Source organism: Vulpes vulpes, chromosome 7, assembly GCF_048418805.1.
Source record: "Vulpes vulpes isolate BD-2025 chromosome 7, VulVul3, whole genome shotgun sequence".
Lineage (NCBI taxonomy): Eukaryota > Metazoa > Chordata > Mammalia > Carnivora > Canidae > Vulpes > Vulpes vulpes.
Window position 1 is genome coordinate 71,454,491 of NC_132786.1, and position 13,845 is coordinate 71,468,335.

The 13,845-nt window shown below is 42.4% G+C and overlaps 1 protein-coding gene and 1 long non-coding RNA gene across 2 annotated transcripts in view; both read left to right on the top strand.

The window, feature by feature from the left end:
• Positions 1-13,845, top strand: part of LOC112929002 (uncharacterized) — a 122,529-nt gene that overhangs the window by 69,985 nt on the left and 38,699 nt on the right. The window lies entirely within an intron of this gene.
• KLF14 (KLF transcription factor 14) lies at positions 2,642-4,713 on the top strand. Its single transcript, XM_026010879.2, has one exon. The coding sequence runs from the start codon at positions 2,754-2,756 to the stop codon at positions 3,735-3,737; it is 984 nt and encodes a 327-aa protein (XP_025866664.2). The 5' UTR covers positions 2,642-2,753; the 3' UTR covers positions 3,738-4,713.

The following is a 13,845-nucleotide window of genomic DNA, read 5'->3' on the forward strand; positions in this document are numbered from 1 at the left end:
GAAAATGAAAACATACACTGCCCCTTGGAAAAATGGGTGAGGACTGTAAAAAAATAAATCACAGACTCGAAACCTTAATGGTCAATCAATATATGAAGAAGTGCTCAGCCTCCCTAGTAGTGAGGGAAATGCAAATAAAACAACAAGATGCTGGGTTTTAAAAAGTCGAATTGTTAGAAATGAAAAAATTCTGAATCTAAAAAGTGGTGAAGGTCATGTGAGGGAGACAAGAACTCTCATCCACTGCTGGTGGATGTGTAAACTGAAGAACCATTTGGCAGTCTCTAATACAACTGAACATGTGCGTGTAGCCTAGCAATTCCCCATCTAGGAAGATTCATTGAGAAATTCTCACATATGTGCAAAGGACACATGTACACGCATGTTCATATTAGCATTGCCCCAAATGCTGGCAGCAGCTTAAATATTCATCAATAGAGGAATGAATAAACAAGGCACATTTATATGCACAGATCTACAATATAGCAAGTAAAATGAATGAACTGATTTATATTTATCAACATGGAGAGAAAAAATAAAAACATACCATGAAGAAAAAAAAAGTCAGAATATGTACAGTCTAACACCACACATATTAGAAATCAAATAAAACAATATTCTGTATTTTTATGAGTTTATAAACAGTAAAAGTGTAAAACCTATGTTGGAAAGTTACCTACTAAATTCATGATAGTGTTTGCCTCTGGAGAAAAAGGTGAAGAATGGTTTTGGGGTGGGGGTACAAACGGATTTGAGTTTTATCAGAAATCTTGAATTTCTTCAATTAGAAAAAATAAAAAGACCTGCAGCAGACCTGACAAAATGTTAATAGTCACCAATAGTATCATTAGGGACTTGGATGCCTGTGATGTCTCTGTGTTTTTAAATATCTTTAAATTTTTTTTCCAAATAATCAAATTAAAAGAAAAGCAGCTAGTAAAGAATGCTTTGATAGAAATTTCACCTGTGTAGATAAATTGAATTAATTGTCTAAAATTTAGAGGCAAGGAACCTTATAATAATGACCTGTTTTAGAATGGAATGTCCATAAAAATAATATAGCTGATAATATTAATAAAACTACTGAAATGAAAAAAGCAGATTCTATAGGTATCAACATGGATAGTTCTCAAAATCATATTGAGGAGAAACTTGTAAGTTGCAGAATGACGTGTGCACTAGTGTAGCATTTGTAAAGAAAATTTAAAATGCATAAGCATGGGTATATATATTTACATAGAAATTTATAAGCAATTAGGTCATAAAGGTATAATAATAAATGCTGAAAGAATACACTCTTTATAATATTGATTACCTAGGGAAGTAAGGAGGGAGAAAGTTGAATTAGGGAGGCAAATAAAGTGACATTTAGCTCTAGCTGCAGTCTTTAATATAAATTTTAAAAAAACCCTGAAGCAAATATGACAAATACTTTACATTTGATTATTCTAGGAAGTAAATACTCAAATGTATGTTATTCTGGATGTATATGCATCTTTAATTTCCAAAATAAAAAGTACTGAAGAATTACAAACAAAATGCACATAATTCAACACTATATAAGTAAAGCTTATGTATATCAAAAACCGTGCTATTACTATTTTTAGAAATCATCCTGTTTGCTTCCCTATATGTTTTTAATTTTTCAAAAATCAAAGGAGGAAAAAAAAAGCAAGGAAGAAACGCAAAAAAAAAAAAAAAAAATCAACATATACCTGATCACATAAAAAAACCCTCCACAATCACAATGAGCAGTTCTACATCATGTGCTGCATTTTCTTATTTTTAATTTTTGTCAAAAGAAAAAATAAAAGATGTTGCCTAATTGGAAACGTGACTTTCTATTATTAAAATTGTGGGAGTCCATTTTAATGTGTTTATCTCGCTGCTAGTCTATAATTTATATTTCAGCGTGGAAATTTGTTTGTATGCCTGTGACAGGTTAATGCAGTTTAAACATGCATTTTCCTTTCGTTGGTTGAATAGTTAAATCGTTACTCAAAGGATTTTAAGTTTCAATTTCAACCATGAGAGGATTCTTTGCTTTTTCAAGGTTAGAAATGTTTCTGGTTCAAAATGCTGTTAATTAATGGCTACGTAGGGGATCTGTTTAGGGAATTGGTACCGACTCCGGATTAACGGCGGAACTGTTAAATGAGAAAACTTTTCTGGATGCAGACTTGGGGATATTTTAAATTCGGGCTGACAGCGGTGGACAGAAAGGCAATGCAATTCCAGCCCGCTCACCTAGCAATCGTAATCATGAATCGGAAGGCACATCAGGTATCAGCATTTTTTTTTCCTTAAAAAAAGTTTCTCGGACTCCGCCGGACACCCGGCTGGCGCAGGACCAGCGGGCGCGGGGGGGCGAGGCCGGCAGGCTGCCCAGAAGTTACGATCGGGGAGTTTTCTCTTTATTAAAATTACCTGGCTCACCAGCAGAGGCAAGAAAGCGAAGACAAGATAATTTCTCAGGCTGTTAAAAATGCCTTAGCCCGGTGGGCCCCGCGTTCCGAGGGGGTGTCCTGCGGGCCGGGGCGGGTCCCGCCGCCCCCGCGGGCTCCGGTGCGTCAGGGGCGCGTCAGGCGGGGCGGGCTCCGCGCGGGCGGCGGCGGCGGCGCCGGGCGGCGGGCGGCGCGCACCGGGCCTCCTGCTTCTCGCTCCGAGGCTGCGGGACGGACGCTCCCGAGAACTCTCCCGCCCGCGGCCGGCCGCGCTCGGACGGCGCTCGCCGGCGGCCCGGCGGTGCCAGCATGTCCGCCGCCGTGGCGTGCCTGGACTACTTCGCCGCCGAGTGCTTGGTGTCCATGTCCGCGGGCGCCGTGGTTCACCGCCGCCCGCCGGACCCCGAGGGCGCGGGCGGAGCCGCCGGCTCGGAGGTGGGTGCGGCGCCGCCGGAGTCCGCTCTGCCGGGTCCGGGGCCACCGGGACCCGCGTCGGTCCCCCCGCTCCCCCAGGTCCCCGCCCCCAGCCCCGGCGCGGGCGGCGCCGCGCCCCACCTGCTGGCTGCAAGCGTCTTGGCTGACTTGCGCGGCGGCTCCGGGGAGGGCTTCGGGGAGAACTCGGGGGAAGCTCCGCGCGCCTCGCCCGGCTCCTCCGGCCCGACCCGGTGCTCCGGCCCGACCCTGTGCTCAGAGCCGGCCCCGACCGCCCGCGCGGCGGAGATCTCCGGACCCGCGCACTCCGCCGGCGCGCTCGAGGTCCCCGGAGCGCCCGCCGTCCCCGGAGCGCCTGCGGTCCCCGGGGCGGTCCCCGGCGCGGCCCCAGGAGCCTGCCCCGCCCCCGCCACAGGTCCAGTCCCCCGTCGGAGGCCGGTTACACCTGCTGCCAAGCGCCACCGTTGCCCCTTTCCGGGCTGCAACAAAGCCTATTACAAGTCGTCGCATCTGAAGTCCCACCAGCGCACCCACACGGGCGAGCGCCCTTTCTCCTGCGACTGGCTCGACTGCGACAAGAAGTTCACGCGCTCCGACGAGCTGGCCCGCCACTACAGGACGCACACGGGCGAGAAGCGCTTCTCCTGCCCCCTCTGCCCCAAGCAGTTCTCCCGGAGCGACCATCTGACCAAGCACGCTCGTCGCCACCCAGCCTATCATCCCGACATGATCGAGTACCGCGGGCGCCGTCGCACTCCCCGCGTCGACTCGCAACCCACCAGCCTGGTGGACAGCTCCGGCTCCGTCCCTGGCCAGGCGCCCAGCTTCACCACCTGCCTGTCAGACGGTCATTGCTGTTAGTCGTCCCCGCAGGGACGATCCCCAGGCCGTTGTCCCTGCCTTTTCTTTGCCCATCCCTCTTTTCCCAGAGTCATTAGACCAAGGCACAGACTGGTTCCTCCGCTTCGAGGGTTGGTCCGGGCAGGCACGTTGGACCCTGGGGAGGGACTGGGGGCCCGAAAATAGCAGGAATTCTTACAACACGTGTACCAACCTAAAAGGGAGGGTTGCCTCAGGACAGCCCCCTGGAACTGGTGAGGAGGGATGAACCCCGGTGCTCTCTCCAGAGTCCTGAAGAGTCTCCCTTCCATGGAACCAGAGATGTGAAACTGGAATTCTCAGGTGCTTGAGGAGCTCCCAGTCTCAAAGGACTCTGGTGTCTTACCCACCCACGAGGGGCGGACCTTGGAGAGGGTGTCAGGGGTGGCAGTCTTGGAAATGTCCAGGACTGGGATGGTGAGAGGCCTTTGGAAACAGAAATGATTTCTATTTCTGTAAATAGCAATGTTTACTAATTTATTTTTAGTATCTTTTAAACAGGGATCCCAGGTTGATGGGAGGTTGATGTCCTCCACTCCCCTAATTGCCCCAGCTACCTCTGCTAGGAGAGGCCATGTAAGAGTCCATGTGAATGTATGGCTGGGAGATGCTTCTTGGTGTCTGGGGAGTGGTGTGAGTCTGTTTGCAGGTCCTGTTGCATGGTTTGGACCCTGCACTTGCGTCATAGCCTTTCTTCCCATTTGGATTCCTACTTGGGGAGGGTAACTTCCTGGCTCACTCTTCCAGTGAGATTGGTTTCAAAATTTGGAAACATAGAAGCAACAGAAATGAAAGAGTGGTCCAGGCTAGTTCCCCTTTCACACTCTAGTGACTTTGGGTGAAATAGGTCCATAACAAGACCTTTCAGGACCATTGTTAACATTCAGGGAATTAGGGGCATGTGGTTCCAGCTGCCCAGTCCAAGTAATCTCAGGTGTGGTAGATTCTGTTCGTTTCTTAGTGGCTAGTGGGGGGGGGGGGGGGGTTATTTCCCTTGGGAACTGTGCATTTTTGTTTTTGCAGCAAGTGAGTTGATGGTATGGGGAGGGGAAGATGAGAGTGGCTTTCTCCAAAGATCTGGCTGCCCTGGACTTGGGGAAGGAACAGCAAAGTGAAAATTATTATCAAATAGGAGGACCCTTCTCCCTTGACTTTGAAGTCCCTCCAAGTTACACCCTCAGGACCCCTCTGCCCCAATGCAGGAATCAAGCATCAGCAGTATTTATTCTTCCTATATGTGTCTGCTGCAATGAATGAAGTTGTTGGCCACTCTGCTTATATATGTGTGAATGTGTATACATGTAACCTTTTTACTAGAGATGGGGCTGAAAGGAATTTCCTGCTCTGGTAAGGCTCCTGCAGCCCCCGTCCTGAATGTCTTGTAATAGTCCATCAATCCCATTTGTGGAGGGTGCCATAATCTCAAAGGACCATAACAGGCATCTAGGTAGATAAACTGCTTTCCCCTGTTTTGCAGATGAAGACACCAAAGCCAGGATAAGTTCAAAGTCTCATGCTGAGTTGCTGGCAAAAGCCAGGACTAGAACTTAGGTATCTGGCTTTCTAAGTGATTCTTTCCCCCAGGCTTGGTTACCTCACCTCCTCTCTGGGCCCTTAGCCAAAGGACACCACTCTCCCTTCCTGCCATCAGTATTCCCTTCCTCCCTCCCTAATTTGTATCACTTCTAAATTCCTTCAGATGTCCAGTCCCTGCTGAATATTTTGCCTGTTGTGTTTAACCCCAAAGCCCTTTTCTTAGCAGGTTGAGTCCATTTCCTCCTTCCACATCATATGGACCTAAAATGGGAATTACTGTTTGGCATTTGGGGAGAGACTTTATTTTTTTGACCTGGTAGATTAATTTTCAGTGCCAATTCTATTCTTTCACTGGTCCTGGGCATTCTATTTTCCTCGAGGAAGTGAGTGATACAGACTTGACATTGGGACTCTACTAGGTGCTCTTGCACTGAGGGAGAGGTCCTTAAGAAGGACCCAAAGGGTATGCCCTGTGACTTTGAAGGGGTCAATGTTTCCTGATGCAGACTAAGTGGGGTGGGTGGGGCTCTTTTTTGGGTTACTTATGGGAAGAGGAGGCCCCCAATTGTGCAGGTGGACCTTGGTGGTGGGAAGAGTCCTCCCTTTGCTCTGTTTGTCTCTTCAGCTGGAGCTGGATAGGAAGGGCCCTCTGGGCCCTCTTGAGGATTGTCATTTCCCCTTTGTCTCTTTCAGTAGAAGATCTGCCATTGGGTAGATGAACAGCGAAGCTAACAGGACAGCGACTCCCACTGACTCTTCTGGAATTGGGCTTAAGAATGCTTGGCTTTTCCAACTACCCTTTGATAAATAGCTTTTGATTTTCAAGCTCCCAAGCAGTGTCCTTATTTGGGTTCTTCGACCTGGGGGACTTTTGTTTGGGGATGGTCTTTGACAATCTAAGTGTGGTATGTCTTGCAATGACTCCTCCTAGGGCTTGGGACAGTGGGAAGGGGGACACTCAAAACACTTAGAGTAGCCAGATAATAGAAGCAAGAATTATAGGCTAATCTTTCTTAGTCTTGGTATTGTTGTTACCCTTTCATTCCAGTAGCCAGACAGCTCTTGAGAAACAATTTTTAGTGAAATGTCTTGGAAGGGGCTTCCTGGCTTTATTGGTGTATCTTTTGCTAAGCTAAGTTTTTTTGTTAAACAGATGGAGCTCAATTAGTGAATGAGTCTGGGGATTGGTTGGGGTCAGCCTGAACCTCTGGGCCCTTCCCCACCCCTGCCATTCGGAATTCTGATGTAGGAATGACCAAATCTAGCAATGGAATCTACTGATAGAACTCTTCTGAATTCTGGGTTGGAAGCTGGGGATGAATGCTGGGTTAGATCTTGGATGTGAGGCAATTGAATCCCCAGTCCCTGGGAGGGTGTGAAGAGTACAGGCCTTGCCTTCATCCATAGGGGACAAGAATCTGTCATTTGTCCCCATTTCTCTGTTCTTCTAGTAGGGAAACATACTGGGATGCTACTCTTGACGCCCGTTTCTACCTTTTACTCACTTTTCTGTGATGGAGACATAGGGAAGAGGGTCATTGTACACACATACACACGTGCGTGCACACACACACACACACACACACACACACCCTAAGCTCTCTTCTTTCTCTTGTACGTCTTTGCCTGCAATGTGTATGCAGTGCATTCATATCCAGCTATCACCTAATAAGCATACCTGCTGAGGCCCAGATCTGCCTTCCAGAGGCAGGTCTGAAGAGCATCTCCCTCTGTTTCCACTTTTGGAGCAGCCATGCCCCCTTGCACCTCTCCAGGTAAGTGTTTCCTTTGTATATTCTCTTTTGGGTGGGTAATCCTAATATCAGGAATTGGGAGTGGTGAGAGAGGCAAATGGTATTAGAAAACCCAATTCTGGCCATAGATACAGCTTCATCAACAAAATACTGATATTTTGATCATCGTTTGTCTGATTCCTACATCTATTATCCATATAGTTGAGAACTTAGAGGGAAAAGGAATAGGATTACTTTTCTCCCTTAAGCCCTAACACATGCAAATATGCATTGGCTGTATATCTTGAGAAATAGGCACTCTGATGGGAATTAGAGAACCAAAATAAGATATGTGGAGATGGGACATCTGGTATACCAGAGCACAAATCTTTAGCACTTTAGTGATCTTGGACTGATGAGTTCTTTGGCCTTTTCAAGTCCTAGCAGCTTATAGCAACTAGCTTCCACACCCAAGCTACTTTTTTTCAAGGTACTGGACATAGGACTCTGCAAAACTAGACTGCACAGGCCACTGTGGCTGATCTTGATTCATACAGGTATAGTTGAGACAGGCTTGCTGCAGAAGGGAACATTATTTAAAAAAAAAAAAAAGATTTATTTAATTATTTGAGAGAGAGAGAGAGTGCGCATGCGCATGGGGGGAGGGGCAGAAGGAGAGGGAGAATCCTAAAGCAGACTCCTGACTGAGCATGCAGCCTGACATGGGGCTCAATCCCAGGATCCTGATATCAGGACCTGAGCTGGAGTCAAGAGTCAGATGCTTAACTGATTGAGCCACTAAGGCACTCCAGGAGAAGCACTAATGAATGGAACAATTTGTGCTGCCTTTACTGTCAGCCAGAATTGTAGGTGAGGACTTTAAGGTGCAATGGCATAAGTTCTGGGTAAACTGCAAAACACAAGTTTAGGAGATTCTAGACCTAAAACTGTGCTGGGGATTAGCAGGTAACATTAGATCAGTTTCACCCAATTTGATTCCCTTTAATCTTTTTTTTTTAAAGATTTTTATTTATTTATTTGAGAGAGAGGGAGAGGGAGCATGAGCTGGAGGAGGGCCTGAAGGGGAAGGAGAAGCAGCAGACTTCCCACTAAGCAGGGAGCCCTATGTGGAATTTGATCTCAGTACTCTAGGATCATGACTTAAGCCTAAGACAGACACTCAACTGGCTGAGCCACCCAGGTGTCCTGTTCCCTTTTATCTTAATTTGAATTGCATCTTTTATATGGCCAGGGAGAAACCTATGGAAGGGGCCATGTTCTTTATTTGACAAAGGGTAGCCAGAGTCCCCTTCTATTTATGTCCCAAGTTGGTGCCAGGTATGTTAACTATATAAGTCCTGACAGTGAAATTTCAGGGACTCAATCTGTGTTTTATCACAGAGGAATGGTGAATTTTAACCATTAATAAAAAAAAAGGATGCAAAATTTTTTTTATATATGGGCTTGAGGTAGAGAGAAGCCATGCCATTATAACCCCAATAGAAAGAGTATTTTTAAAGGGTGTGCCCCTTTTTACTTTTTCCTAAGAATCAAGTCTTTGAGGAAATAAAGGAGGAATCTTATTTGTTTCAAGTATATGTTTAGATATTGAAGCCAAAATGGAAGCAGTGGTGAAAAATGAATAAAGACAGGTCATTTGGGGCACCTGGGTGGCTCAGGGGTTGAGCGTCTGCCTTGGGCTCAGGGTGTGATCCTGGAGTCCCAGTATCGAGTCCCATGTTGGGCTCCCTGCATGGAGCCTGCTTCTCCCTCTGCCTGTGTCTCTGCCTTTCTCTCTCTCTCTCTCTCTCTGTCTCTCATAAATAAATAAATAAATAAATAAATAAATAAATAAATAAATAAATAAATAAATAAAATCTTAAAAGATTTTTTACACCCTGGGCCGAAGACAGACACTCAACCTCTGACCTACCAGGCATCCCTAAATAAAGTCTTAAAAAAAAAAAAAAAAAAAAAAAAAGACAGGTTGACTGAACTGGAGGAAGGGAAGGATTTCTTTAGAAGAAAGGTTGTGTTCTTAGAGGTTAGAGTTGACAACAAATGGAAAATAAAAAAGTTCAGAAGCTAACCAATATTAAAGATGAGACTAAAAAAGATGGTGGTAGTTTAGTCATTACTAGGTTAGAGGAGGTGATTGGAACCCAATGAGATATAACAGAAGAAGACAAACTCTCAGAGAGAAAATGGAATGCCTACTTCTGCCAGGGATCTCAGATCCAAGGGAATATTGACAGGTACCTACCTAAGTCTGTAGATAAACCTTTAGAAAATCATCCTTTGAACACAGATAGGTTGGATACAGAATATGTAGACAATACTTTCAAATTTTTTTGGTTAGTCTCAGGGATATTACCATTGAAATGGAATAGGAATACTCAATCAGGGCAGCCCTGGTGGCACAGCGGTTTTGCGCCGCCTGCAGCCCAGGGTGTAATCCTGGAGACCAGGGATCGAGTCCCATGTCGGCCTCCCTGCATGGAGCCTGCTTCTCCCTCTGCCTGTGTCTCTGCTTCTCTCTCTCTGTCTCTCATGAATAAATAAATAAAATCTTAAAAAAAAAAAAAAAAAGGAATACTCAATCAGTTGAGCATAGAACTCTTGATTTTGGCTCAGGTTGTGATCTGAGTCCTGGGATCCAGCCCCCAGTTGGTCCGTGCTCTTCATGGAGTCTGCTGTCTCTCTCCCTCTGCTCCTTTCTCTCTCTCTAAAATAATTTTTTTTTAAAAAAAGAAAGAAATAGAATAGGAATACAAATATCGCTCAGAGAACGTACAGAGTTAGGTCTCTAAGGGAAATCATAGGGTGAATGAAACACATGTAATATATCAAAGTAGTTAATAGAAATCAGGAAGAAATAAGCATGATCATCTCACTTGATTCTAAAATAAGTATTTGTGAAAACTCAACACCAATTTGTGATTTAATTTGAAAAAACTTGGCAAACCAGTTAGAAAAAAGATAATTTCTTAAATTGATAAAGAGTATCCATCAAAAGCCTACAGTAAACATCAAACTTAATGTTGAAAGATTATAGGCATTCCTATTGACCATATAGTAGGATGAATAGTCTTTAAAAACTCCAGGCAGTTTTTAAAATACAACAAAAATATAAGCACAAATATAAAAATACAATAAAAATATAAGCAAAACTCATGCTTTGGAAATGTAAAAGCAAACCTGCACGTGACTCAGACAACAGGGACAATTATAAAATTTAGACCTGAATGAAAACCAAAAGCACTATATAGCAAAACTTCTGTGATGCAAGACAATAGCTAGGGGAAAAAAATGCTCTTTATAAGTTTTAAATTGTTTATTAAAAAAAATATATATATATATATTGAAAGTGAATGAACTTTTATCTCCAAAAGAAAAGAAACAAACCCAAAGAAAGTAAAGGACCATAGACCATGCATTCTCAATATGACAGATATTTCCCCCAAAGTAACTAAAGTTGGTTCTTGAGGGGTCAAAAAATGTTCGATATTACAATGTTTGTGGCCCTTCAAAAGGCCATACAACATGAACAGATAAACACTATATGGGTGTTTTAGGACTTGAGGAGGAGGCAATCATTAGGAAAAAAATGTCTTAAAAGTCTCCTAGAAGGGTGGTAATGAAAAAAGGTTGAAAGGCACTGCCATAAAAACAGAACTTAGTGAAACAGAAGAAAAAAATGAGTACAGTTGAGCAAAACTTTTTTTTTACATTAAAAAATAAGTTTATTTCAAGTCTGAAATGCTGAAGAATGAGCATACAGACAAATAGTACAAAAAGCAAAAATTAGACATGAAAGATGACTTAATACAGACATACATTCTTCTGGCAATTCTCTTGAGTTTACACATAAACATATTTTTAAATTTTTTCCCAACCTTCACAAAAGGCAAAAGCTAGTGTTTTTGTTTTTGCAATATTTATAAATGAAACCACTTTTGAAAGCATCCAATTTCTTTCTAAAATCATTTCATTAAAATTCACTCAAGTGCTGGTGAGCAAAACTTTTAAAATCCTAATAAAAATAGATTTCTTTGGCAAAGACGATTAAGAAAAAAGAAGCCACAAAAAAAGTTATCAGGAATAAAAAAAGGTGTAAAATCATAGTAACACATGAGCAGATTTTAGAAATTGTATCAGAGTAAAACAGCTTTATATCAATAGAGTTTAAAAATATGGATAATTTTAGGGATCCCTGGGTGGTGCGGCGGTTTGGCACCTGCCTTTGGCCCAGGGTGCGATCCTGGGGACCCAGGATCAAATCCCACTTCGGGCTCCCGGGGCATGGAGCCTGCTTCTCCCTCTGACTGTGTCTCTGCCTCTCTCTCTCTCTGTGTGTGACTATCATAAATAAATAAAAATTTTAAAAAAATTAAAAATTTATTTAAAAAATATGGATAGGGGATCCCTGGGTGGCGCAGCGGTTTGGCGCCTGCCTTTGGCCCAGGGCGCGATCCTGGAGACCCGGGATCGAATCCCACGTCGGGCTCCCGGTGCATGGAGCCTGCTTCTCCCTCTGCCTGTGTCTCTGCCTCTCTCTCTATCTCTCTGTGACTATCATAAAAAAAAAAAAAAAAATATGGATAATTTTATAGGAAAATAGAAAATTTTGGGATCCCTGGGTGGCGCAGCAGTTTGGCGCCTGCCTTTGGCCCAGGGCGCGATCCTGGAGACTCGGGATCGAATCGCACGTCGGGCTCCCGGTGCATGGAGCCTGCTTCTCCCTCTGACTGTGTCTCTGCCTCTCTCTCTGTGTGTGTGTGACTATCATAAATTTAAAAAAAAAAAAAAAAAAAAAAGAGTAAAAAAAAAAAAAAGAAAATTTTAAGATAATCTAAGAAAATAAGGAAAAATCCAAAATTGAAATGATAAAGATGTAGTCTCCAAAATGGCATTTGGCATTTGGTCTAGGCAGTTGTATAGGCAAATTTTCTAAAATTTCAAGACACAGATAATTTTCATCTTTAATAAATTATTCCAAAATCATAGGAAAAAGATATAAAATTATTCAACTTACTTTATATGATATAGTTAAGCCAATTGTAATACCAAAACAAGACAATTAAAAGACCAAAAAACCCCATAAAAAACAACCAGAAAAAAAAATCCTAACCACTTTTATCTGTAACGATGAGTGCAAAAATCCTGAGTAAAATATTAGATAATCTAATTCAGCAGTGAATGAAAAAATAATGCATTATGATCACATGAAATTTATCTTAAAATGCAATATTAATTAAATAATAGAGGTCTATCAATATAATTCACTTCATTAATTGAAGAAAAAAGAAAATCAATACCTTATATGCCAGCAGTCATCAATCAGAAAATGTAATAGATTAACTGATATCATAAACAGTAGCAATTAATAACATAAAGAACTTTTATAGGTAAGACTATAAAACTTTTACTGAGTGACATAAAAGAAAATATGACTAAGTGGAGATGAATACTGTAAATGGTAAAACTCAATACTATAAAGATGTCAGTCTTTTTCTCAAACGTATTTATACTTAATGCAATTCCAGTCAAAACCCCCAAAAGATTTTTCATGAAACTTTCTCAAGGAAATATTACAGTAGATTGTGTGTCGGGGGGAGGGTGGTTGGAAGGAAAGGGAGGAAGAATTGCTTTACAGATATCAAAATATTACAAAGTTGTGGTCATTAAACAGTGTGATATAGTACAGGAATAGACAAATAGGTGGAATTATATGAAGAACTCAGAAACTGGGGCCGCCTGGGTGGCTCAGCGGTTTAGCGATGCCTTCAGCCCAGGGCCTGATCCTGGGGGGACTCGGGATCGAGTCCCACGTCAGGCTCCCTGCATGGAGCCTGCTTCTCCCTCTGCCTGTGTCTCTGCCTCTCTCTTTCTCATAAATAAATAAATAAAATTTTTTTTAAAAGTTAAAAAACTCAGAAACAGATCTGTGAATATAAAAGTTTGACACATAAGAGAAATGTCACTTCAGTGGAGAAAAGACAGTCTGCTAATGCTATTAAGATAATTGGCTTTTCATGACAAAACAAAACACAAAATTACTTTCTACCTCAAATCTTTCAGAAAAATAAATTTCAGGTAGTAAATATCTAAACATTTTTAAGCTATAAAAAGAACTAGTAAGGAAAAAAACGTGGGAAATATCATACTGGAAAAGGAAGACTTACTAAGGACACAAACATTTTTTAAATAAAAATTCAGAGAGGGAAAAGACAGATTTAACTGTATCAAAATTCTAAGATGTTTTATATCTGAAAACCACCCAAAGTTAAAGATCAAGCTACATTCTGAAAAAAAAATTTAACAGGCACTGGATTAATATCCAGAATACATAAAGAACCAAAACTGTGGTCAAAGGATAGCAACAAGCAATTTAAAGAAAGAACCAGGATTGAAAGACAGTCAGTGGATCTTTAGCCTTATGTATATAATGTTTTTGCTCTTTTAAAAGAATATCTTCATGTATTGCTTACATAAGTTAAAATTAAAAAAATATTTTCTGGAGGGGGAAGTAAAATTGGTTAAAAAAGAAAAGCAGATGGTAAAATAGATAATGATATACCAGGCAAATGTTAATAAAAGTAAGCACGTGTGACAAGATGTCAGAATCAAACAAAATTCAAAGTATAAAACAGTAGTGGGGCAAAGGATAGGTTACTTTATATGGAGAGAAAGTATAGTACACTAAGAATCTAAAGCAATTGAGAACCTTTTTGCCCATATATTGGGGGTGTCAGCTCAGGAACTCTCGTGTCTATTCCAGGACTTGGACAGAGATTTCTTCCCCCATCCCTCACTAGGAA